The 24210-nt window shown below is 46.1% G+C and overlaps 1 protein-coding gene across 1 annotated transcript; it reads left to right on the forward strand.

The window, feature by feature from the left end:
- Positions 1-723: 723 nt before the first annotated feature.
- On the forward strand, positions 724-23822 carry LOC147726032 (N-acetyltransferase family 8 member 3-like). The gene is made up of 2 exons (XM_086960148.1): positions 724-815; positions 21268-23822. The coding sequence occupies exon 2, from the start codon at positions 21287-21289 to the stop codon at positions 21980-21982; it is 696 nt and encodes a 231-aa protein (XP_086816274.1). The 5' UTR covers positions 724-815; positions 21268-21286; the 3' UTR covers positions 21983-23822.
- Positions 23823-24210: the final 388 nt, after the last annotated feature.

Here is a 24210-nt window from a genome sequence, read left to right on the forward strand (position 1 = left end):
TCTTTAAGACAAGTTCAGGAGCTCCTCCCTTTCAGAAAGAAACAAAAAACATGGCTTTTTCAATCTCCGCTTGACCTGTCTTAGTTTCTGATGTTCCTCTGGTCTGTGTTATAGGGTCTTTTTCTCAGCACCGGGACACTCCATGGAGTAGCTGCGCGCTTTATAAATACCCAGTTAACATAACATTAAGTGCACTTGGTATTCATTGATTTTATTTTGTTTTTAAATATAATTCATGACCAAGGCTGTGCGAGCTCACTTCCTGTGATGCGGCCAACTATGCTAACAGTTAAAAAGATTGTAAACTTGGTGCCTCTGATGGGGTGCAGCACTGCAACAGAAGGACGCATTCGGAGCGTTAGCAACATGCAGAGAGAGGGTAACCAGGAAGAAGATGAATTGGGATAGGTGAAGCGCCAAGAAAGCTTTCATTGAGGAATTATATGTTGCCTTCAATATGGGGCTTGGAGCACCGAGTCACAGTCTCTCTCTCCGTGCACGTTTGTCTGTAGCTCCAGAGCACACAGGATATGAGGAAGTTGACAAGAAATATGTGCAGATCAGAAAAGTAAACGTGATCTCCACGCGGCCGACGGACTTTAGGACCCTTGGGCCTTAATATTATCACTGGCAGCGCACGTGAAACTTCCGCTGAGGGTTTATTGGCTGCCATTATCTGCAGGCACGCACAATCGATACAGGAAGAGGTGGGGGTGTAGGAGGAGCTGGGAAGTGCCAGGGTCATGTGAGGACAGGCGGCTGCTGGCTTCACTACTCCCATCGCCTGCGAAGATTCACTCTGTCCGCCGGCGGAGGTAAATTGTCTTTATATGTTTACCTTCTCAGACGTTAGTTCAATAGTTTCCTTTTCAGGTGGGGCGTCTGGGCTGTGAGATTAGCCACCCTTAGCTTTAATAATTTAGTGTTAAATATCTCGCTTCTTGAGCTGCATTTATCAGGAATGATTGTCACCGCAGACAGCTTACAAGTGTCCGTTTCTGGAGGAGAGAGCCCTGCTTGTGTTTGTAACCAGTTCTTCCACTTAGAATAGAAAGATGACCGTGGTTCTATCCCACAAAGTCCACAGCAGTTATTATCTGAGGATGGAACAGACCTCTGCGGGTGCCCAGGACTAAACAAACACGGGGCGGGGGTGAAGGGAGACGTAGGAGACATAGTGCCAATAAACAAGTTAGCTTGCTTTAAAATGTATACATTATTTTTTGCAGCACGTGTTTATTCTGTGGGTTCACGAAGGCAAAAACACTGATTTACAACAGAGCCTACAGGCTCAGAGTTGTCTCAACTTATTAAATCTAAACAGGGGCTGCATGTCCTGGCGAGAGAGCAGCTAATTCACCGGTGCGCATACAGCAGTTTGAAGTGCACGCCCGCTGCCGAAGAACATCCAACATGTGTCAAGTCTGTTATTGCAGGCCTGTGTATGTACACTTGTACCTGTGGTGTGTTTCAACATGTGTTCAATCTGCTATTACAGGCCTGCGTATGTACACTTGTACCTTTGGTGTGTTTCAACATGTGTCAAGTCTGATATTGCTGGCCTGTGTATGTACACTTGTACCTGTGGTGTGTTTCAGCATGTGTCAAGTCTGCCCTTGCAGGCCTGTGTCTGCGCAATTGCACATAAGCTCTGGTTGACCTTTCTAAACCACTGGATAATTCTGGGGTGGCCATTCACAACCCATCGAGCACCCATGGGCTAAGTCTTAAAGGGTGAAGCAGGTGGTAGGTGAAAGGCAGGGCAGGGACACATGCGTGCTGTGCTTCTTGCCTAGGTCGTGAAGAATACCCATGTATGTTTGCACTACCTGTGAGGTCTGCTCTTCCCGTAGGTTAACACGGGGGAATGAGTGACTTGAAGCTGCAATAGTGGCATACAGTGAGCAGCCTCATCATAGTCATTGGATTCACAATGACAAACCCTCCCTTGTGGTACAGGTGGATTTGTCATTTGTAGTTTAATATTGCCACCCCTAGAAAGTGGGCATTTCTCGGCTATAAAACTCTTTATGTGCTTTTTTACTTGGCTCCAGTGCATACTGGAACCTGGGGGAACACATCTGTGAATTCCCCAGCGGCAGCTATAAACATTGGGCAAGCAAATGGAATGACAGACCTCTGCCATTTGAGGGTCTGGCTGGATAGATTGGAGGGAGAGGTTTATACACTTAGGGCCATATGTATCTAGATACTAATTAGCGATTCTGTAATAGCGATTTTTAAGAAATCGCTATTTCAGAATCGCTAATTGGTATGTATCAAGAAAATCACAATTTTTTAGGCATTTCTTGATATTCCTTATTTGCGAATACACAAATTGCGAATTCGCAATTAAGGAATACTTTCCCATTCATTTCTATGGGCCTCCTGGCCCATAGGAAGGAATGGGAATTTATTCAGTGCGGAATTTATGCCAGTGCGGAAACGAATAACCTTTAAGGCACTTTGTGTGGTTTTTAAAGCATTACACGATCTCGGCCCTAGATGTATGAAGCTATTATTCCACTGGTATAAGCCGGCAAGAACCCTAAGATCAGGGCAGCAGGCACTGGTCTTAGTCCCCAGAGTTAAGAAAGCAAGATGGGGGGGTAGGAGCTTTTCCTTAGGCGCAGCAGTAGCTTGGAACAAACTTCCCCTCAACATTAGACAGCTGCCCAACCTGCTATCCTTTAGAAGAGCACTGAAGACCTGGCTCTTCTCCCATTAAAGCTCCTCACTCACGCACACCAGTTCAACCATGTTAGCGGCAGGACACCTCCAGGTAACAGTGCGCTCTAGAAATGTTAAAAATAAATAAATAAATAAATTCTCAATTTGCGATTCGCAGTTTGCTAATCGCAAATTGAGAATAATTTCAAGGGTGCAGGGGTGTCCAAAGGACACCCTGTTGCACCCCTGAAATAAGTATGGGTGCACATGTGGTGCACATACATGCCCTAAGGGCATGTATGTGCGTCACATGGCACTTTGAAAAATGCAAAAATAACCATTTTTCAAGAAATTCGCAAATTACCACCAACTTGAAGTTTGTGGTAATTTGCGATTCCTTAGGGACAATTAGCAATCTTTTTTAGCGTCATACATTGCATTTAAGGAATCGCTAAATTTGCGATTCCTTAAATGCAATGGCAAAATAAGGAATCGCAAATTTTGCGATTCCTTATTTTGCACCGGATTTTCAGTCATACAACCCATTTAGCTAATATAGCAAATTCGCATTCGTAATGCGAATGCGAATTTGAATGATACTTATGGCGCTTAGCCTCTGGGAGCCACAGCACAGCCCACTACAGATTAAAATCTGCATTCCACAGCCTCATGGCAGACAGAACTGAAATATTGGGGAGACATCTGTGCTTCGAAAGGAAACCCCGTGAACAACCGCCAACTTCGAAGGCACATTACAGTATAACTACTGGTGCTGATGCAGCGCTACTTCAGAAATAATTTCTAATACCATGTCACCTTTCCCTGAAGTACAAAATCATACATCTACTCGTCCGCGGGGCCTATAACACTGCGAGTCACTCACAAAACACTCTTATCCTACTTAATGGATTGGTGAGAGTCAAAGGAGAGCTGCTGTATCATAGTGGGGTATCTAAACTAAAACTAAATATTTATACTATTTACACCTGCAGTTTAAATGAGTTTACCATGGTTTTCCATTAACAAAACATTTATTTAGACACACCACCACTGAGCTCAATGGATCTGCTCGTAAAATATTAGGTGTAGGAAAACTCAAGACCAGCTTAATTCTCAATTTATCTAATTTTTATTAAAAGCAAGATTTAGCATGTCTAAAAATTGTATTCATTTTATTTATTTCTTTATTCAAAAACGACATTTAAAGGAATAAGAAATTTATTTCAAATAGTTAATTTAATTTATTTCAGAAACTCAGAAATAGACATTTTATTTAATTTAGAAATGCAAGTATTAGCAAAAGACAGATAGTTCCCAAATTAATTTTCTCCTACTTCCCTAACTTCCCTAACTAATAACCTCACCTAAAGTTCAGAACTCATTCAGAAGAAATAGAAATTTATTCAAAGTCTTACATCTCAGGAAAAATCAGCATTCCAACAGCATCTCTCGAGGAAAACGAAAATACGTTTTTTCTTCAGTAAAATCAGCACTTTTCATACCTTTTTCACCAGCTCTATCTATCTAAAAGAGTAACTTTCAGCCTAAAGTCAAGTTCTGATTGGACAATTTGGGGTGGATGAACATCATCTCGTCATTATAATATTCATTTTTCTTCCGTCAGCTAGATTTTTAAAGCGTTCTTTGTTTAAACAATGTCCGGCCTAGTCCTGTTATCAATTAGCAACTTCATGGAATCTTCTCACGTTCAGAACCATTGTGCTCATCCTTTTTGGCATCCATCTGGACTTCCAGGCCGCACTGTCCTTGAACTACATTCACTTCAGGCAATAGCAGCTTGCATCTGAATTCGGACTTGGGTTGCGCATGCTCAGTTCGTCTTCTATTCGCAGTTTAATAAAACAGCCATGTTTTCACTAGGCCTCACAGGCCAGAGTGGGAACTATCATAGAAACATACACAAACAAACGTTAATTTTGGAAAACTAACCCTTCTGTTTACCTCCCCCCTTGCTAAAGTTTTCCCTATTAGTAGTTACCTAGCAAAATAAGCAAAATTTAGGGATAATATGCTCACCTGTCCTCATGTTTTTCCACAAAATACGTAAACAAAAGCACATTTATGCTGCATTTCGTTATCTCAGAGCTGCTTATTAGTTTTGGACTTGACAAAATCACATAATTAGTTCATTATGATTGCAACATAAGCAAAATTATTTTCCATGTGTGTCTGTGTAGGTGCTCCTTTTTGTTCTAGGTTGGTTAATTTCACACGTCATTCATTTAGTTCAAGTTATGATTATGGAAGTGTGATTTTACAAGGGGTACACAAAATGTTGTTTCTTCACCTTGCTCCATCAGTGCCATAATTCAGCATGGCAGAGATACACTTGTGGGGATGTAGGACCAGAGATCCTGAACTGCGTGGTACACGTTGTCAGAGGAATATGTTGTGCACAAGGAGGATTACTGCCATTGGAAGGGGCGAGGACCCTTCATGAATAGTGTCTGGCCTGGCTGACTACCTGCTGCTCTGTGACACCCTGAAGTGTGCTCTCCTGGGGCTTGTTGGCTTACCCTCTGCTCTCTTGTGGAGGTCTCAGGGACATCAAACACCTCCCGCGAGGTACCCACACCTTTTACTGTGACACCTGGAGAGCGGTGCCCTCTTAAGTGCCCACATCGTCTGCTGGATCCCATTTGGTTGCGCGTTGTGAGTGTGAACCTAAGCATTGTGCCTGGAGAACGGATTGTTGTGTGTGGAGCCACAAAAGTACTTCCCTCATCTGAGGTGTGTGGCCCCTGCATTGTGGGGCCTTAACACGCATAAATGCCTTGTTGATAATGAGTGGATTCAGCGGCTGTGGGATCCAGTGCGGCCCACTTCATCGATGGTGCCGCATTGCTCTTGCGAGACACACTGAATGCATGCTCATTGTGTGCAGTGTCCGATTCACAGGTTACGACCCTCGGAAGTGACTGCATACACATAGTGTGGCCTCATTCTACCTCATGTGGCACTGCTGAACTTAGGCCTGTGTGATTGACTGGAATTGTCTGGTGCGGCTCGCGCCTCATTTGTAGGGAGGTAGGGAGTTTTCAACTCTTCATTGTGTATGACTCGAATTGTCTGGTGCTACCTGTATCAATGCACACCAAGTGTTTTGCCTCATTTCCAGGGAGGTGTGAAGGAGCAGATTTGGGTTCCGGGCTACCCGGATTGCCTGGGCGCTACTTGGATTGACATGTGCCTGACGCAGTGCTTACTTCTTCTGAGAGGCTCCGCTTCTTCATTGCCCAATTCATCAATGGCTCCTTTTTGTGCCTCAGTGCAATAGATCAACTGCCCTCTCCTTATCTGGCACGACAACTATGTGTTGCCAGTTATTATTGCCGGAAGGGCCTTGTGGGTGAGAGTTATCGACTGGGCTGAGGAACGCTTCAGAGAGCAATTGGAAGTGGGTCAAGGGACTGCATGACCCCCCTGTGCTTCGCAGAGCTGGGCTGGTGCTGGAAGGGATCCTGTGGATTCATTTGATTGAATGAGTTTCGCCATCAGCCCGCTTCTGCCACATCCTGTGGGTGAACTTTCTGAGTGGTGCCCAAACACCCATTTGTCAACTGCCTCCTTATTAGCCCTGCTACCTACCCCGCCTTCTGCCCTGGCACCCTGACTAAGTGTGACTCAGCCCACTATCGGCCTTTTCCCCGGGGGAGGATTATCTGCAGCCGGTGAGTGTAGGGTAGTTGGGCTTAGTTGAATGATGGAGGAGGGCTTGGGTCATGAGGTCTGCATGTGTATTATCAACTGACCTGCCAGATATCAGTGTCATCACATGGCAGTGCGATGTGCGCGTGTGTGTGTTTCACACGGACCTGCCTGATATCTATTGCGTTGCATATCGGTGATGAGTGAGCGTAAAGGAGGGGCTGCGCAAGGACTGCCTGGTATGCAATGCATCATACAGCGGTGTCATTTTACACGTTGATTTCTTGCCAAATTGATTACTACGTGTGACATTGGTTTTTACCCATGCTGCCTTGGCCCAGAGGTGTTGTTTAAAAAGTGTTGTAATTATCTGTGTGTACACATTCCTGAAATCGTTCTGATCTGGGGTGCACCCTATAACTGTGTGGAATTGAATTATAATAATTGGCAAGGTGGGCCTAGTTCTTGCAATGTTAGGAGCCATGTAGGGGTGCTTGGGGGTAAAGTAGGATCTTTCCCAAGTGTGCATACTACTGATGTGAATTTAACACGGTTGTGCCTAGTACTGCTAGTAATATTTCCAAATCTGATTTATGTCTAGAAATGCATGATGTTCATGTTCTGTTAATTAATGTGTGCGTTGAATGCAAACTTTATTTACATACACTATGTGTGAAGTCTCTGTTGTGGTGCTCAGTGTATTTATTGTGTGAGTGTGCTATGCCAATAGTTCACATATTACCTCTATGATAAGCCTGACTGCTCCGTGCCAAGCTAGGTAAGGGTGAGCGCAGGTTATAGAGTGAGTGTAATCGCCCACCCCTGATGGGAGAGGTAGGTTCTGCCTGGTTAGGGCACCGCCTCTGCCAACCAGCAAGTGCCTGTTCCAACGGTTGCTATTTACTGCATCTTTACCGTATTTGGTGAATACTGGCTGCGTTAAGCAACTCACCCTTCATTAAATTTGAGTAAGTCAAGCCTGCCGGAATTTAACAGGTGTACAGTATTTTATTTTTATTTATTTATTTATTTTCAAAGTTATCTATAGTGCGAACATGACCATCAGGACTATCAGAGCGCTTTACAATTTATCCATCTTGAGGGATACAGATACATGCAATCAAGACAGAAACCAACAAAGCAAAAGATACAAAGTCATGTAGAGCCAGAGGGAGTCTTGTAACCATAGCAGCTGGGCCACATAACTGTGACCTCAGTATCCACTGGAATAGCCCTTCAGAGGCAGAAATCTCTTCATCAAGAGAACTTTGACTTCCTTTTTGAAGAGGACAATGGGAGGGTTCACCCTGACTTCAGTGGGGAGGGAGTTCCAGATCCTCTGTGCTATACTGGAAAAAATGCTTGATTATAGGTTTTTTCTTCTTGAATTTTTGTGGTTTGAGCAATAAAATGCTGGCGCGTCTGGAGGCTCTCTCGCCACATGACCCCTGCATGTACCATGCAGGTTTTGGTCTGGTAAGCACCAAAATCTAAATGTTGTTCCCAACAACTCATAATAGGTGCTATTTATTGCACACAATAAATAAGCTACCGCAGGGTTTCACTATCCGGTGCGATAAAAGCACCTGGATTCTGTTGAACTCAGAAGCAGGAACATGGTGTGGCTATACTAGTTAAAAAATATATATTTATTGGATTTTCACATTATGGCAACAACCAGCACAGCACACATTTGACATGCAACATATTTTAATACAGGAGCAATCGTGTACATAGATTGGGACCACCATATAATAACATTTCAATTAAAAGTTCTAAACACAGCAGATTGACAGTCACATTCATGGGGGCATTGCCGGAGAGTCCGCGGACTACAAGAAAGAGGGAGGGGTGGTTAGACACTTCAGTGCGACTAGGGTAAGTTCCGAAGAGGGCCCAGATGTCTTAGGGATGGACTGAAGGGCGTATAATCTTGGCATATTGTTCAGTAGTTTCTCGACAATAAATTGAGTCATAGTGGCATTATTTTATCAACGGCACATGTCTTTGCATCAAAAACATAGCAACATACCCTGTTATCCAGCACGAACTGGATGGAGACGAGCCCCCGATATCCACTTGGTATACCTGAACTGTCCACTACAAAGCTGTCTGGAAGGAAGGGTCGAGAGGAATCTTTAATATCTCAGTCTTGCCAGTACTTGTAAGTGTGAGGCATGCCCATGCCATATGTAAACAATCAGCTGACATAGTTCCACATCTCCCACATTGGATACGTTTATCCCCATCAAATTTAACAATATGATCTGGGGAGTAATAATATTGGTGTAAGTATTTAAAGGGAATCAGCTTGTGCACAGAAATATGCCCATGCCTTATCAGTTAGCTTGTAGCCTAGGGAGTCTACCTATTTTCATCTAGCTTCAGTAGGCGTGCCTGTAGTGCTGGCCATGAAGTTAGAGTATAAGCAGTGACAGCCATTAAGAAAGTGTAGTGGGGCGACTGGGGGACATGTTAAAAGTAAATAAAATAATGTACCTGACACTGCCGGCCGCCTCCTGTGTTACGTTGCTCCTGCTGGCCTCTTACTGGTTTCAGCAGCCTCTGAGAAAGACTCTCATCCAATCCCTGTGCTGCAGAGCGGCTCGGGGATTGGCCTGAGCAGGCTGGAAAGACGCTCTGCTCATGCCATGTAGCATTTGGGGTTTTTCCGGTCAGGCTGCTGAATGCAGCCGTGCTAGAGAAACCTAAGTGCACATGTGTGTTTTGGTCGGCGTGAGACAGCCTGCCAAACGCAAATGCGTACTTAGGGAGTGCATAAGCACTCCTCCTCCCACCTCCCATTCTGAACCCCTCCATGCACAAGCTGGCTCAGAGCCGGCAAATGAAAAATAAAAAAATAAGCGCCAGTCAGTGGGGCTTTTGTTCCTCTCCCATTGTGGACGACCCGCCACAGAATAAGTAGGTAGTAGAATGCCGAATGTCAGCCTGGCCTATGCAGGTCATAAAGAGTGGTGTAAGAAGGCACGAGCACGACCGGGAGTGCACGGGAGGGGGGGCAGGGGTCCCAAGAAGTCACGGACTGGAGGAGGGCGGTAGGGAGGGATGGGAAGAAAGTAGTCTGTGCAGTGAAGGAGCCAGTAGCCATGGAAGGATACAAATGACTGACATGGCTGTCATAGGGAGGGATTAACAAGCATAAAACCAATCAGAAGGCAGCATTTATAAGCTAAGCCAATGAAGAAGATGAGCCAGAGAGTGGGCGGAGCTTCTACAAAGGTTCCACACTATCGTGTATACTGCATGCCTCGTAAAGCGTTGGCAGTGCATTCGCACTGCAAAGCTAGGCGAGATCTAAAAACGTAATACAGAACAGTTTCAAATCGGCCCAGTCTGTAATACTGTGAAATACCAGCAGTCAGATAAACAAAGGACACAGCAGGTAGTGATGCGCGCGTCATGATTGCCACAAGGCGGCCGCCCATGCATGCAGGCAGTGGTGCGAGCGCCATGATTGCCACGAGGAGGTGGCTCATGCGTGCAGGCAGTGCTGCGAGTGCCATGATTACCACGAGGCAGCAGCCGGGGTGTGCAGGTAGTGCTGCGAGTGCCATGATTGCCACGAGGCAATAGCCGGGGCGTGCAGGCAGTGCTGCGAGTGCCATGATTGCCACAAGGCGGGAGCCCATGCGTGCAGGCAGTGCTGGGAGCACCATAATTGCCACGAGTTCAAGTTCAGGAATTTATATAGCGCACTACTCACCCAGAGGGTCTCAAGGCGCTTGAGGATGGGGTTCATTATTTATCGAATAGCCAGGTTTTAAGTTCTTTTCTGAAGGAGATGTGGTTCTGTGTAAGGCGGAGGTGAGTGGGGAGTGAGTTCCAGGTCTTGGCCGCCAAGTAGGAGAAGGATCTACCTCCCATGGTGGATCTTTGGATACGCGGAACTGCGGCGAGGCCTTGATTGGAGGACCTTAGTTGGCGGGTGGGTGTGTAGAAGGATAGTCGAGTGTTGAGGCATTCGGGCCCTAGTTTGTAGAGGGCCTTGTGTGCGTGGGTGAGGAGACGGAATGTTATTCTCTTGTTGACGGGAAGCCAGTGGAGGTCTTTCAGGTGGCCAGTAATGTGATCTTGGCGAGGGATGTCCAAAATGAGTCTCGCTGATGCGTTTTGGATGCGTTGGAGTTTTTTCTGTAATTTGGCTGTAATTCTGGCGTAGAGGGTGTTTCCGTAGTCCAGTCGACTCTTGACTAGTGCTTGGGTGACAGTCTTTCTTGTCTCGGAGGGGATTCAACTGAAGATTTTTTTGAGCATACGAAGTACGTTGAAGCAGGAGGATGAGACGGCGTTGACTTGTCTGGTCATTGAGAGGGAGGAATCTAGGATGAAGCCCAGGTTGCGTGCGTGATCTGTGGGTATGGGTGCTATGCCCAGAGCCGAAGGCCACCATGAGTCGTCCCAGGCAGAGGGGGATGATCCTAGAATGAGCACCTCCGTTTTGTCTGAGTTAAGTTTTAAGCGGCTGTTTTTCATCCATTCGGCTACTTCTTTCATGCCTTCGTGAAGATTGGTTTTGGCGGAGTTAGGCGGCGGCCCATGTGCAGGCGGTGCTGCGAGTGCTATGATTGCCACGAGGCAGCAGCCGGGGAGTGCAGGCAGTGCTGCGAGTGCCATGATGGCCACGAGGCAGCAGTCGGGGTGTGCAGGTAGTGCTGCAAGCGCCATGATTGTCACGAAGCAGCAGCCGGGGCATGTAGGCAGTGCTGCGAGCTCCATGATTGCCACAAGGCGGCTGCCCATGCGTGCAGGCAGTGCTGTGAGTGCCATGATTGCCACAAGGTGGTGGCCCATGTGCAGGCAGTGCTGTGAGCCCCATGATTGCCACGGGCAGCAGCCGGGGCGTGGAGGTAGTGCTGCAAGCACCATGATTGCCATAAGGCAGCAGCTGGGGTGTGCAGGTAGTGCTGCGAGCGCCATGATTGCCACGAGGCAGCCGCCGGGGCGTGCAGGCAGTGCTGCGAGCGCCATGATTACCACAAGGCGACAGCCCTTCTGTGCAGGCAGTGCTGCAAGCACCATGATTGCTGCAAATCAGTAGCCAGCTGTCCTCCTCACAACAAACTCCGGCAGCAGGACGTGACATCCCCACAATGCAAGATTGCTGTATCGCACAACCTTACTGGGCTGTCATTTCTCAGTAGTAGCCATTGGGCACTACCTCGACGTGACAGCAGTCCGCGAGCCGCAGTAGGAATCAATCTGAGTTCCCATGAGATACATTGTAAGAGCCTTCCAGCTGGACCCCAAGCCTGGGGGAGCAGTGCACGCACACCACGGCATGCTGCCACTCCAGTATAGTTTGTTTAATCTCCCTTCCTTTTGTAACTGACCTGTACGTGGGTGCCCGTACTACTGTCCAGGTGTGCCTGATCATACTCATCCCCAGCTACCATACATCATGGCCTGTTGCCAGTTGTCATGCATAATTTCATTTACCTAGACACGCTAATAACTGACAGTCATTAGTAAGCACACATAACTGCCAGCTCACAGTAACCATACATCATTGCTATTCCTCTGTTAGTGCACATCAATACTAGTTTCCAGTTAGGTCACAGACATTGGTTTTAGGGTTAACGCACAGCAGTGCAAATTTCCATCTGCACAATTTAATCCCAGAACCACCCAAGCCATTACAACTCATGGCTTTAAAACACGGTCTTAACAATGATACGTCTTTACCACTGCATTCCTTTACCATGGAAGTCTTTAAAACAAACAACCACTTTGCTTTAGGGGAAAGCGTTGGACTTTTGAGCGGTATAACTTACTATTCCAACTCCAGTCTGTGCAACTGTAGGGGAAGCCCAATGCCGCTTCCCCTAGGACAAGTAGTTGTAAAAACTGGTATGGTAACGGAATGTAGTAGTAGAGATGGATCATTGTAGTGTGTGGTTTACACTTCATGGTAAAATATGTTTCCCTTTAATCCCATGTATATTTCCTACAACGGTCTTCAATTATTACAGTCATCACTGCTATTTTTAGGTCTCGGCTACGGAGCGCGCATGCGTTGCATAGGCAAAAAGACCTTTTGGAATGGCTTTGGCTTTGCAGCCAAAAACGTGCAGGCGTTCCATTGCCTTCAATGGCAACGCATGCACGTGTGACGATTCACTTGCGGGAACGCGTGGCGCCATATGGTAGCAATTATCACGGCGCCAGTCACTCGCTCCTGCAAGTGAATCGCGCAGGCCCTCTCCCCTTTCCCATCCCCCTGCTGCCGCGCGCGCTTGCGCTTGTCTAATCTTGCTTCCTCTCTGGTTTAGTGTTGCTTCCGTATGGGCATATTTTAGCTTAGCCTGCGTTCTTATACCTCAAGCGATGAACTTCAGGTGTTATGCATGCGCTGCATGTTAGATCTCATCTAGGCGCTGCATCCATTTGTTGGAGGCTATATGGTCAAGATTGGGGATTTCAATCTGAAGTGTTAGTAGTTGGCCAGATAAGAGGTGAACCACTGCAAGTGCCAGCATGCATAGTGAATTAATCATTGAAGATAGTATCCATGCATTACAGTTTGGCTAAGAGAGGGCTGTCTTCAGAGTGGCCAAGGTATGGGCACGAAGCTGGGCCTGCTCTTGCGCTTGGTGAGTCCTCTACACCATTTGTAAGTCTATCACTTGTAGGTTTCTCTTTCATCCTCCAGTGGAAAGCGAGATCTTGCAACTGATGGATGTGGTCATATCTGGGTCCCCTCTGGACCCCTTGCCACCTAAATTTAAGTAGTTAGGGAAGAAGGCTATCGGGCCAGTTCTTACAGCACTAGTGGATTTGTCCTTCAGCCTGGGGCAGGTACCCCGTATCTGGAAACACGCTATGGTGATTCCCCTGGTGAAGAAACCTTCCCTAGATCCTGCTCTTCCAGAAAATCTGAGATCTATCTCCCTGCTCCCCATTGTTGCCAAAATGGCGGAGAAACATCTTAACCGCCAACTGTCCAGGTTTTTGGAAGATAGCCAGGTCCTTCACGACACCCAGTCCGGCTTTAGGCCACTTCATAGTACTGAATCAGCCCTGCTTCTGGCTGCGGAAGCCTTGAGAATCGCAGCCGATGAAGGTAGAACAGCCGCAATGATCCTTCTTGACCTGAGTGCGGCGTTTGACACGGTCTCCCACGGCCTGTTATTGGAGAGGCTGAGGGAGGCCGGGGTCGGTGGCAATATTTGGGAGTGGTTGACAAACATTTTGCAGAACAGAACATTTCAGGTTATTCAACGTCCCTTTACATCCAGTACTTGCCCTCTGTCTCAGGGGTTGCCGCAGGTTTCGGGCCTTAGCCCGACCTTATTTAATATCTATATGCACCCCTGGCAGATATCCGGGCCACAAGCTTAAATAGCCGACATGGGAAGTTTGTAGTTTCACTAAATTAGCCTCACACTTTTAAAGTAATCGTGAGACAAATGTGGAGCTCACAATGTTCGAAACATAAAGCATTTATTCTGCTTCGCCTTTTTAGGTACTACCTGAATTTTGAACTGATTGTGGATGTGCTTGTTCTAATCTGTGGTTAGCTTATAAGTTCACCCAAAGGGGAACTTTATTGACAGATATTGTACTGAGGCATGGGGTGATATTGGTAACCTATGCTGATGACACCCAATTGATTGTCACTCTGTAGCAAGAAGATTCGGGAATGGCTTCTGATTTTAAGTGCGGCCTGGTTGCCCTAGCTGTTTGGATGAAACGCAGTTGCCTTCAATTGAATGGGGGGAAGACTGAGGAGTTGGTCATCGGTAAACAGCTCTCACTTTGGTCTCAGATGTGGTGGCCGGAGGAATTGGGACCTATCCCGGTTCCGAAAGCTAAGGTTAAAAATTTAGGAGTCTGGTTCGATGACAATTTATCCTTTTCTGAGCCGATTTCTACGGTAGCTGGTGCCTGTTTTGGCATTTTCAAAATGCTGTGCAAAATCCTTGACCATCTTCCTATTGATACGAGACGAACCATTGTACAAGCTCTTGTTACCTCACGCCTTGATTATTGTAACATGGTTTATTTAGGGGTGACCGTCAAGAACCTGAATATGATGCAGAAAGTTCAGAATGCAGCAGCAAGGCTGATTCTGAACATTCCTAGGCGAGCTTCAGTGGGGGACGTCTTGAAGAAACCCCATTGGCTCCCCATACAAGCTGGAGGGTCTTTTAAGACCCTATGCTTTGGATACCAGATTTTCCATCAAAAGTGGCCTACATTTTTGCTCCCGCTTATGACGGTATATCATCCTGCTCGTAACCGGAGATCATTGGGCACAGCCAAAGTGATGGTGCGCAAGGCACGTAAGGCCCGAGCTGGAGGGAGGTCTTTTCGCCTTCAGGCGGCTAAGGCATTGAACGACCTGCCTTTGGATCTACGTTTGTGTTCATCCGAAACTCTGTTCAGGAACAAATGTAAAACCTAGCTGTTTCAGCGTTTGTTTGGAGGACAGAAGTAGTACCTCAGGCTGAGTGGCAGTCTGGGACATTGTTAATGTTGCTAGTTTGGTTGGGGCCAAGGACTGGTAGTGTTCTGGCACGGGGACATTCCTGTTGGAGTAACCAGTCGCTTTATAAGCTAAATAATAATAATAATAATAGTAGTGTAAGTGCCTTCACTTGTGAAGGCCTCGGCTCCCACGTCACCGGAGAGACTGCACTCTTGAACTTTCAGTTTCCGCATGGCGATGAACCAAGGCAAGGCTAAAAGCCGCATCCCGGCCTGGACCAGCGCGTCCTCTTTCCATTCCCACGGCGGACATGAATAGTTCTTGTCTCCCCCCAGGGGACAGTGCAGCTGGACACTGGGGCCTTGGAGGGCCTCGGCTACCCTGGGAGCTCCTTCGCTGCAGGCGGGGGAGGGGTCACACGGTGCACGGCTACATGGTATGGTAGCTATCTTTTTTCCCCCCATTTTTCTTTCTTTTTCTCTCGTTCTCTCTCAGGCTTACACACTGGGTGAAAATATTAAGGATTCGTTGAACAGAAAGGCCAACCACCTTGCTCACATAGCTCAGCACCTTGAAGGAATTGTTTATATTGTCAAGGCAACCATGTCTCAGACACGGAAAGGAAAAACATCTTCACAACTTGATTGGTATTAGCACAAAATAAAATAAAAGTCACATAAAATAACCTTATTAGAACAGAGCATAATAATACATGTAGAAATGAAGTTTGTGTGTGTCTCTCTCATCCCCCCCTCTGTGTCCACACACGTAACCCAAGTAAAGCATTGTTTGAGTGATGTGCAATCAGAATGGCCGTCTGAAGTATTCGACGGAGAGTGGGCGAACAAACCTACCCGTGCAGCCTGTCGGAGGGAAAATTTATTTACTGTTCCATGTTGCCTGAGTACTCCTAGAAAAAAGTCTGCAGTTTCCTGTAATCTCCCTTTGGGAAACGGCCTTTTGTTGCGCTTAACTGAACCAAATGCGTTTTAAACAAGCATGGCATAGCCAATAGGTCTCGCTTTTGGGACCTTATAAGTATTTAGGTACGCAGATCAACTGTTGCATGGCTAAAGGCAAGACCTATTGGCTATGCCAATGCTTGTTTTTGTGGGTGACTGGTTACTGAGCTAGCTCCATCTATGAGGCTCCAGTAAGGGATTTCACATGCATTTCTGGTTCTTAAGATAAGGCTAGGAGCAAAGAGACGTAGGATAAAGATGTCAGGTGTAGGCTAGGAATACTCAATCACAAATATTGACGGGACAGAATATTGTTACCATAGTATCGAAGGGCAAAGTGTCGCAAAGTAAAATTCTATACATTTTCTATACTAACTCCACATATATACATACTTTTGTAATATACAGGTATGTAGATGTGGAGTTAAGAACAGTAAATTCGTACGTCCCTCTGCGTGTTTACCTTTCAATATTTTGTCCCTAAATATTGTTGTGATGATGGTCTGTATCATCGATATTTGGGATTCAGATTGGAGAGCAAGGATTGGTATGTGCCCCAAACTTTGCCTAAGTAGAGAATAACCTTTCAGCTACATTTGTCCTGCCTTGCTCTGCATAACGATTCTACCGCTGACCTTTTACCCAGTTATGTGCCATATAAATGTTGCGTGTTTTTCTTTGAAAACTTGCATCATTTATTATGCATAACGATTCTTATTATCATATCTTAATCCCCTGCCCAGGGCGTATACAGCAGGATTCATATATTGTGTATAATAACTCTGTACAAAAGTCATTGCTATCGTCATCCTTGGACGACACGCCCACTGTACATAATTGTAAACATTACATATGTAGGTAGAACCCCTGAGGGTACCTTTTGGGTATAAAAGAACCACATCTTCACTGGGTAACCAGAGGAGAAGCTTTCACGCTGACACTAGACGCTGAGGTCCCTGTAAGCAGAAACTCCAGCACGCAATGGTCTGACATCCCTTGCGGGGTGTTCAACTCGAGACAAATATGGGGTCCTTTGTTCTCTCCCATCAGGTCATGTAGTTGGCTCTTTCCTAGTGGATTCTTTGCTTTGTATTTGTATTTGTATTTTAGATTTGTAGAGCGCCTTATCACCCCCGGGGTCTCTAAGCGCTTGGCAGGCGAGTGGATACTGGTAAAAAGAAGCAGGCTAGATATTGCCCCATGCCTCTTGGAAAAGCACAGTTTTTAGCTTTTTCCTAAAAGGTAGGAGCCTGGTTTCTTTGCGCAGATTTTCAGGCAGTTGGTTCCAAGCTTTGGGAATTGTGTGGGAGAACGTCCGTCCTCCAATGGAGGACAGTTTGATCCTAGGACAGATCAATAGTGCGGCATCTGCTGAGCGTAAGTTCCTGTTGGGGGCACAAGGGACAACACGTTTTTTGATATATTTCGGGGCTTGCCCATATAAGGCTTTCTGCGTGATGCATAGGCCGTTGAACTTTACACACACCTACAAGCTAGGTACACTTAGATAGAGTTTGCATAGTAGGAGACTGCTTGATTACTATCAGGTATCTATATGCCTGCATATATTCACAGTTTTAGCACCATGGTAGAATTCTACCTTGTATTTACACTTTTGGTGCTTGTAATCTTATACTTTTGTTTCTGTCTAATAGCTGGCGCAGCAGACATGTTTTATACTAGAATGACACTTGTTCAATAAATGCTTATTCAAAACATCCCCATTGTTTATTCTGTGTATCTCTTTGAGACTAAATGAGCACGAGTGACTGGGCGAAAATACTGTACTGTTTCCACAATCCCTGAAGGATCAAGGGTTGTCATGTTTGATTGTAGCCAGAAACTATTTGCTCCTGGGTAAAGTTATGGGGCTTATAGTGGCACTGTGAACTAGCTGGTCGAAAGACTAACATATCCTTTGGGGGTGTCTGGAATCAGTCTGGACACCAATCCCTTAGCTTATGTTGTTTAAACACGCAGATCCTATGTATTTTTAGGAACTACACAACAGGATTACGCTCTCCAGTTCTTCTGCTCAGCTCCCATTCTGATGCTTTGATAGCATCAATCCGATAAATAATAAAGAGGCTACTCCAAAAGGATTTGCACAGTAAGCAGCAGACAGGCGCTGATAAAGCCTAAAATGTGCTTCCGGCTTCACACGGAGAGCTGGTATAAAGTATCCTGCTATCTCATTAGACTTTAAAGACTGAGGCACCGGCAAAGTAAGAAATGAAAAAAAACACAGGCACTGAAGGCAACTAGCTTGTGTGCAAATGGACACTTTGTGAAAGAGCAGAGTGCACTCACTCAAAGTGAAGTTATTCAGTGGCTGAAGTGGGATGTCACACTCTTCCATGCTATATGCTGTAGTGGACGTAGGCGAAAGGTGAATGACACACCCATAGACCAATGGATGAAGACAGACGGCTGAAGGCCCCTTTAAATAAGTATGTTATACATGATTTTTCTTTTTTTAAACAAAAGGTCCTTGCTAATGCCAGATCTAAAAATAGGTGAGAGGTATAAAAAATGAGAGTGAAGGAAAGAAGATTGAGAAGAAAAAAAAAGATTGAATTAAAGACCGATAACAGGATGTAAAGGAGATTAGAAGGACACAAAGAAGAAAGATACATCAAATAGGAGAAAACTCCCTCTGTGCATTTTTAAAGCAGTGGCCTTGAACGCTCAGCTCTGACTTATAATACTTTACAGTGAAGAAGGATGACCAGTAGGTGCTTCAGTGTTCTTATGGTTGCTCATTCTCAAAGGTTTCTCCTCAAGGTTCAGGGTATCTCCAGGTCTGTCTTTGCATACCAGGGGTTTTAATCCCATACTAATCAAAACAATAAAATTACAATGCACAGCATGTAGAGTACTGTTGCATGAAAAGCCAGAACTGTCTCCATGTGTCAGTATGACATTGGATCACTTGGTAGCAATGATAACCCAATCACCTTTAATGCTGGTTTCATAAGTGGGGTGCATGTTAACCTTAACAGGCTGGCCTTAAATCTTGGTTCAATCAATCAATCAATCAATCAATGACATTTATAGAGCGCGCTACATACCCGTAGGGTCTCAAGGCGCTGGGGGGGGGGGGGAGGGGGGGGGGGGTGCCGCTACTGCTCGAACAGCCAGGTCTTCAGCTTCTTCCTGAAGGAGAGGTGGTCTTGGGTCAGGCGCAGGTCGGTCGGGAGGGAGTTCCAGGTCTTGGCGGCCAGGTGGGAGAAGGACCTTCCTCCTGTTGTCGCTCTTCGGATGCGGGGGACGGCGGCGAGGGCGTGGTTGGCTGATCGGAGGTGGCGTTTGGGAGCGTAGAAGTTGATCCGGCTGTTGAGGTAGCGCGGGCCTTGGTCGTGTAGGGCTTTGTGTGCGTGGGTGAGGAGGCGGAAGGTGATTCTTTTGTTGACGGGGAGCCAGTGAAGGTCTCTCAGATGTCGGGTGATGTGGCTGGTTCGTGGGATGTCGAGGATGAGTCTGGCTGAGGCATTCTGGATCCGCTGGAGTCTCTTCTGGAGCTTGGCGGTGGTACCGGCGTAGAGGGCGTTGCCGTAGTCCAGTCGGCTGGTGACGAGGGCCTGGGTGACGGTCTTCCTGGTCTCGGTGGGGATCCACCGGAAGATCTTCCGTAGCATGCGTAGGATGTTGAAGCACGCCGAGGAGACGTTGTTGACCTGCCTGGTCATGGAGAGGGAGGAGTCCAGGATGAAGCCCAGGTTGCGTGCATGGTCTGTCGGTTTGGGTGCGGTGCCCAGGGCGGGAGGCCACCAGGAGTCGTCCCAGGCGGAGGGGGAAGAGCCCAGGATGAGGACCTCCGTCTTGTCTGAGTTCAGTTTCAGGCGGCTGGTCATCATCCACTCGGCTACCTCTTTCATCCCTTCGTGCAGGTTGGCTCTGGCGGAGGCGGGGTCGTTGGTCAGGGAGAGGATCAGCTGGGTGTCGTCGGCGTAGGAGATTATGCTGAGGTTGTGTTTGCGTACGATGGCCGCGAGGGGGCTCATGTAGACGTTGAAGAGGGTGGGGCTCAGAGATGATCCTTGAGGGACGCCGCAGATGACTTCGGAGGCCTCTGACTTGTACGGTGGTAGGCGGACTCTCTGTGTTCTTCCGTCGAGGAAGGAGGTGATCCATTCCAGCGCCTTGTCCTGGATTCCGATGTTGCTGAGGCGCTGTACTAGGGTGCGGTGGCAGACCATGTCGAATGCCGCGGAGAGGTCTAGGAGGATGAGGGCCGCTGTTTCTCCATTGTCCATCAGGGCTCGGATGTCATCGGTGGCGGCGATGAGGGCGGTCTCGGTGCTGTGATTGGCTCGGAAGCCGGACTGTGAGGGGTCGAGGGATCCGTTCGTCTCGAGGAAGGCGGCCATCTGCTTGTTGACGGTCTTCTCGATGACTTTGGCTGGAAATGGGAGGAGCGAGATGGGGCGGTAGTTCTTGAGTTCGGTGGGGTCCGCTGTTGGTTTCTTGAGTAGAGCGCTGAGTTCGGCGTGTTTCCAGCTCTCAGGGAAGGTGGCGGTGTCGAAGGATGTGTTGATGATGTCTCGCAGGTGGGGAGCGATGACAGCGTCGGCCTTGTTGAAGACAAGTTAAGTTTTTTTGAGTATACGTTTTTAGAACCATTTGTACAATACATGAAACAAACTTTTATGAGGTGTCGGATCACAGTAACTTATAACGTCCCCCCTCCTCATTACTTTTGTTAAACTTTTAAGTATTTCTTTCATCAAAGACTTTTTTAATGCAATACTCAAGTTCTTGCAAATGTAAATCACCATGGTGCTTTTGTTCTGTTTTTTATAGTACGCTATTGAGACAGGAAAATAGGATGTGGCACCATGTTTATATTTTCGCAGGCATTTATTTCAATCTTGCAACAGAGAATTAATTAAACAGCATCTAAACAACATTTTACCAATGCTAAAGGTACTCAGTAAGACCTCAGCCTGAGCATTCATCTATAAAGGTTTCGAAGCCAAATTAAATCTCTTGCAAGAAACAAGCAACAAAGACCACTTTTCGTTCCTTCTTTATGTCATTAGGTGAACCTACCCATCGTCAGCCTCTATCATCCCTACAACAGTTTAAGTAGAGACTGGGAATCCCTGTACCATTTAAAAATGTATATATTTGAAACGTATATCCCAAGCTTTTTGCAGTCATATGCCTTGTATACAGGGCAGGAAATATCTCCTCTTACATTTACTTTCATGGTTTAGTATGGGGAGGTTACACTTTAAGACCTTATGGGAGGATTGAAAGTGGGTGAAACTTTAGTTTATGTTTTCAACAGGTTGTTTAATGGTGTAAAAAGACCACTGTTTTCAAAGTTAAGGTGCAAGTCACAGTTCCCAGCTGTCCATTCTCCCATGTCCCTGAAAACAATTATTTGATGCACTGTATTACAAATACTTCCATCTTTTAAATTCTTTTGATGTCATTGCTATTGGTTGGTCTTCTTAACTGCTGGCCTTTAACTGTCATTAATTTTGTTGTATGTTTTTCTCTTTCATTAAGCACAACATACTGTTCCAAGATGGCTGACTACCATATACGGGTATACAAGGACACTGATCACATGACAGTGCGAAAATTGTTTGCAAATGGACTTGCAGAGAATATCTCCCCTTTCAGAAAGTATATATTGACCCTTCCACGAACCAAGCTTTTCCTGTTGGGGGTCACCCTTGCGATCCTGATGGGTTTCCAGCGCTCATACATTTCTGCTCTGCAAGCCACGCTGTGTGCGGCAGCTGCCTGGAGTGGAACGCTGTCATTTGTGTGGTGGAGCGCAAACTATATGTACAGTTCCTACATCCAACAAAACCTGAAAGGGGACATGTTTGACATACAAAAATCTTACATTCAGAAGAGAAGAGCCTGTTTTTGGGTTGCAGAGTCCAATGGGAAAGTTGTTGGCATGGTGGCCGCCCGGCCATACAGCGCTCGTGATGGAGAGACCACAGTGGAGCTACTGCGGCTGTCGGTGAGCAAGGAATACCGGGGACAAGGAATCGGCAAAGCTTTGTGCAGAACAGTTATTAACTTTGGCCGACAGGAAGGTTATGAGTCAGTGGTTCTGGGTACCACAATGGTTCAATATGCGGGACGGAAGCTTTATGAGAGCATGGGGTTCACACTCATAAACTCTTTTATTCCGCCACTTTTTATCTATAGGCTACTTCACTTTTGTGTTCTTACCTATAGTTATAATATTCATACTCATAATTAAAATATCAGGCATTATGAGTTAACGTGAATGGCTCATATGCGCTTGTTTTTTATTGAAGCTTAGATTTTTGCGGTAGGAACATGTCCCTGATTTAATTTAATTTAATTTAATTTAATTGCGGGTTTATATAGCGCTAGGAATCGACTCCCGGAGGAGTATCTCCGCGCTTCGACCGCTGGGGAACCCGTCCTGGCTCACCCTGAGAGATGGTCCCCAGTGGGTATCTCTAAGGTGCGACCAAGCATCCCCGGCGGTCTGGGGGGGCCGTTGTGAAGATGAGGCAAGCTAATGCCCAGTGTTGCCGAGTGTGGTCCCTGACTGGAGTAGGCACCAAGGCGAGAATTATCGAGCCCGCTGACGCTGGTCCACGACCCTGCCGCGTCGGGAATCGAACCCTGGTCCTGGGCCGTCCTCTGCTTACGGGTCTGCCGCCTCTAACCAGTGAGCCGCACCACTTCACTTGATTCTGTAGTGATGCTTGATAAACAGGTGAGGCAACAAGGGTGTATTTTGAAAGTTATAGGAGCCCCTGAGCTCATTAGCAATGGTTGAGGGTGAGGATATGCTGCTACAAGGAGTTGGCGATGACCCTCACAGAGTCCACTAGAATGACCTCCCTCCAGGTCATTATGGACACCTTATCCAGCTGTGGACTTTTATGTGTTAGCCTAATGCATTCTGGGTATTCTAGCTGTGTAGAACTAATTAGACCAAGACGCCTAAAATTAATGATTCAGAGGTGTAAAGTTCAGGATTGCAGATAGTGTCCGTAATGATATGGTGTGAGGTGGTCACCTAAGAGGAATGGAGTTCCTTAAAGCATGGCTAAGAGTTCGCCTGTGCAAAGGTATGCCGCACTATGGAGTCAGTTCAGAAAGAAGAGAAAGCAATGATATAGAGACATTTGCTGCCTTGTGTAAGTGATGTGTAAAGGTGGATCATGACCTTTGCCCTTTGCGTATGACTCAAGATTAAGGATCATGCTCTGCTGAAGCTCCCGGCCTAGACACTGCTCTCTGAATGACCTCCTATCCAAGCACCATGCATTATTCATGACTACTCTGTCTTGACACTCTGTTAGACACTGAACAACATCCAACACAAACTAACAAAACATCTGACAATGGCAACAAAGTATGGTTACAGATTGAAAGAGGATTCTTCACAATCTCACACCACGCAGGCAAGTTTTGTTGGTGTACACAACCCATCTTTACACAGTGTGTCTCCGAGTTTATTTTTTGGGGACTCTGGATACCCGTTTTTGACCTTTGGTCAGTATAGACGTACAACACAGTTGCAATCTGCATTTAGACCTCCTTAAATCTGAAAGACCTTATATCAATTGTCATACTAAACGTTTTTGTAAGTCATTTGTAACAATCAGACAGATTGTATATGCTGTCCAAAAGTGCCTTTTAATTGTAATTTGCAATAAGTCTACTCGTGGTAAAATGTACACAAAGGTGCATTATGGCCTTAAGCATAATGATTTTTCAGAGCGGGCTATGCCAGTTTCTAATAAATACAATTGAGAGACATTGCAAACACCAAATTTACCAATTTGTATGTGAGTTTGAAGAGTCCATTAATAGTTGTATGCTACTGCTTATTTAGTCATATACAAAAGTTGGATGTACGTATATGTGCTGCTAATTTGTATACACTAAGGAGCCATGTTCGAAAAAATAGATGTTAAAAAATTTAATTTGTATTAACCACTGCTAGAAAGAGATGCACACTCTATTGTTGCCGGTTGTATGTAAATAAAGACAAAATCACTAAATCAACAAATTATATTTTTGTTATCTATACTGCAGAAATAAAGTTTTTAAGGTAACAACCTTTCTGCCTAAATGTTTTCTCCATCTTGGAAATGTTGTTCTCATTCTCTGTGTGTCTGAGCTGCTGTCTGGAATGCTGAGAGTGGATTGGTGAGAGTGAGCAGACTGTTGCTGTGTGTGTGGAGTGGAAGGTGGGAGATAGTGATAGTCGGATGGTGGATTGAGCTGGGACTGGACCGCCCTGTTGTTGCTGTATCCTAAGGGCCCAACTTGAAATAAAGAGCTTATCTGACCTATGCAGCTTAGGGCAGCAATACATTCAATAGGAATAGTGACATAAGGAAAGGCATTGGTGACTGTGCACTATGATTTCTTAATTCAGGTGACTGTGGTGCAGACTAGTCCATGTCTTTGTAGACTCTTGTGTGCCTGCTTGGTGTTTAT

The sequence above is a fragment of the Lissotriton vulgaris genome, chromosome 3_1 (assembly GCF_964263255.1).
Source record: "Lissotriton vulgaris chromosome 3_1, aLisVul1.2, whole genome shotgun sequence".
NCBI classification, from domain to species: domain Eukaryota; kingdom Metazoa; phylum Chordata; class Amphibia; order Caudata; family Salamandridae; genus Lissotriton; species Lissotriton vulgaris.

What these genes read in the sequence shown, in the direction of transcription:
- LOC147726032 (XM_086960148.1), top strand. Translation starts at nt 21,287, where the DNA reads ATGGCTGACTACCATATACGGGTATACAAGGACACTGATCACATGACA.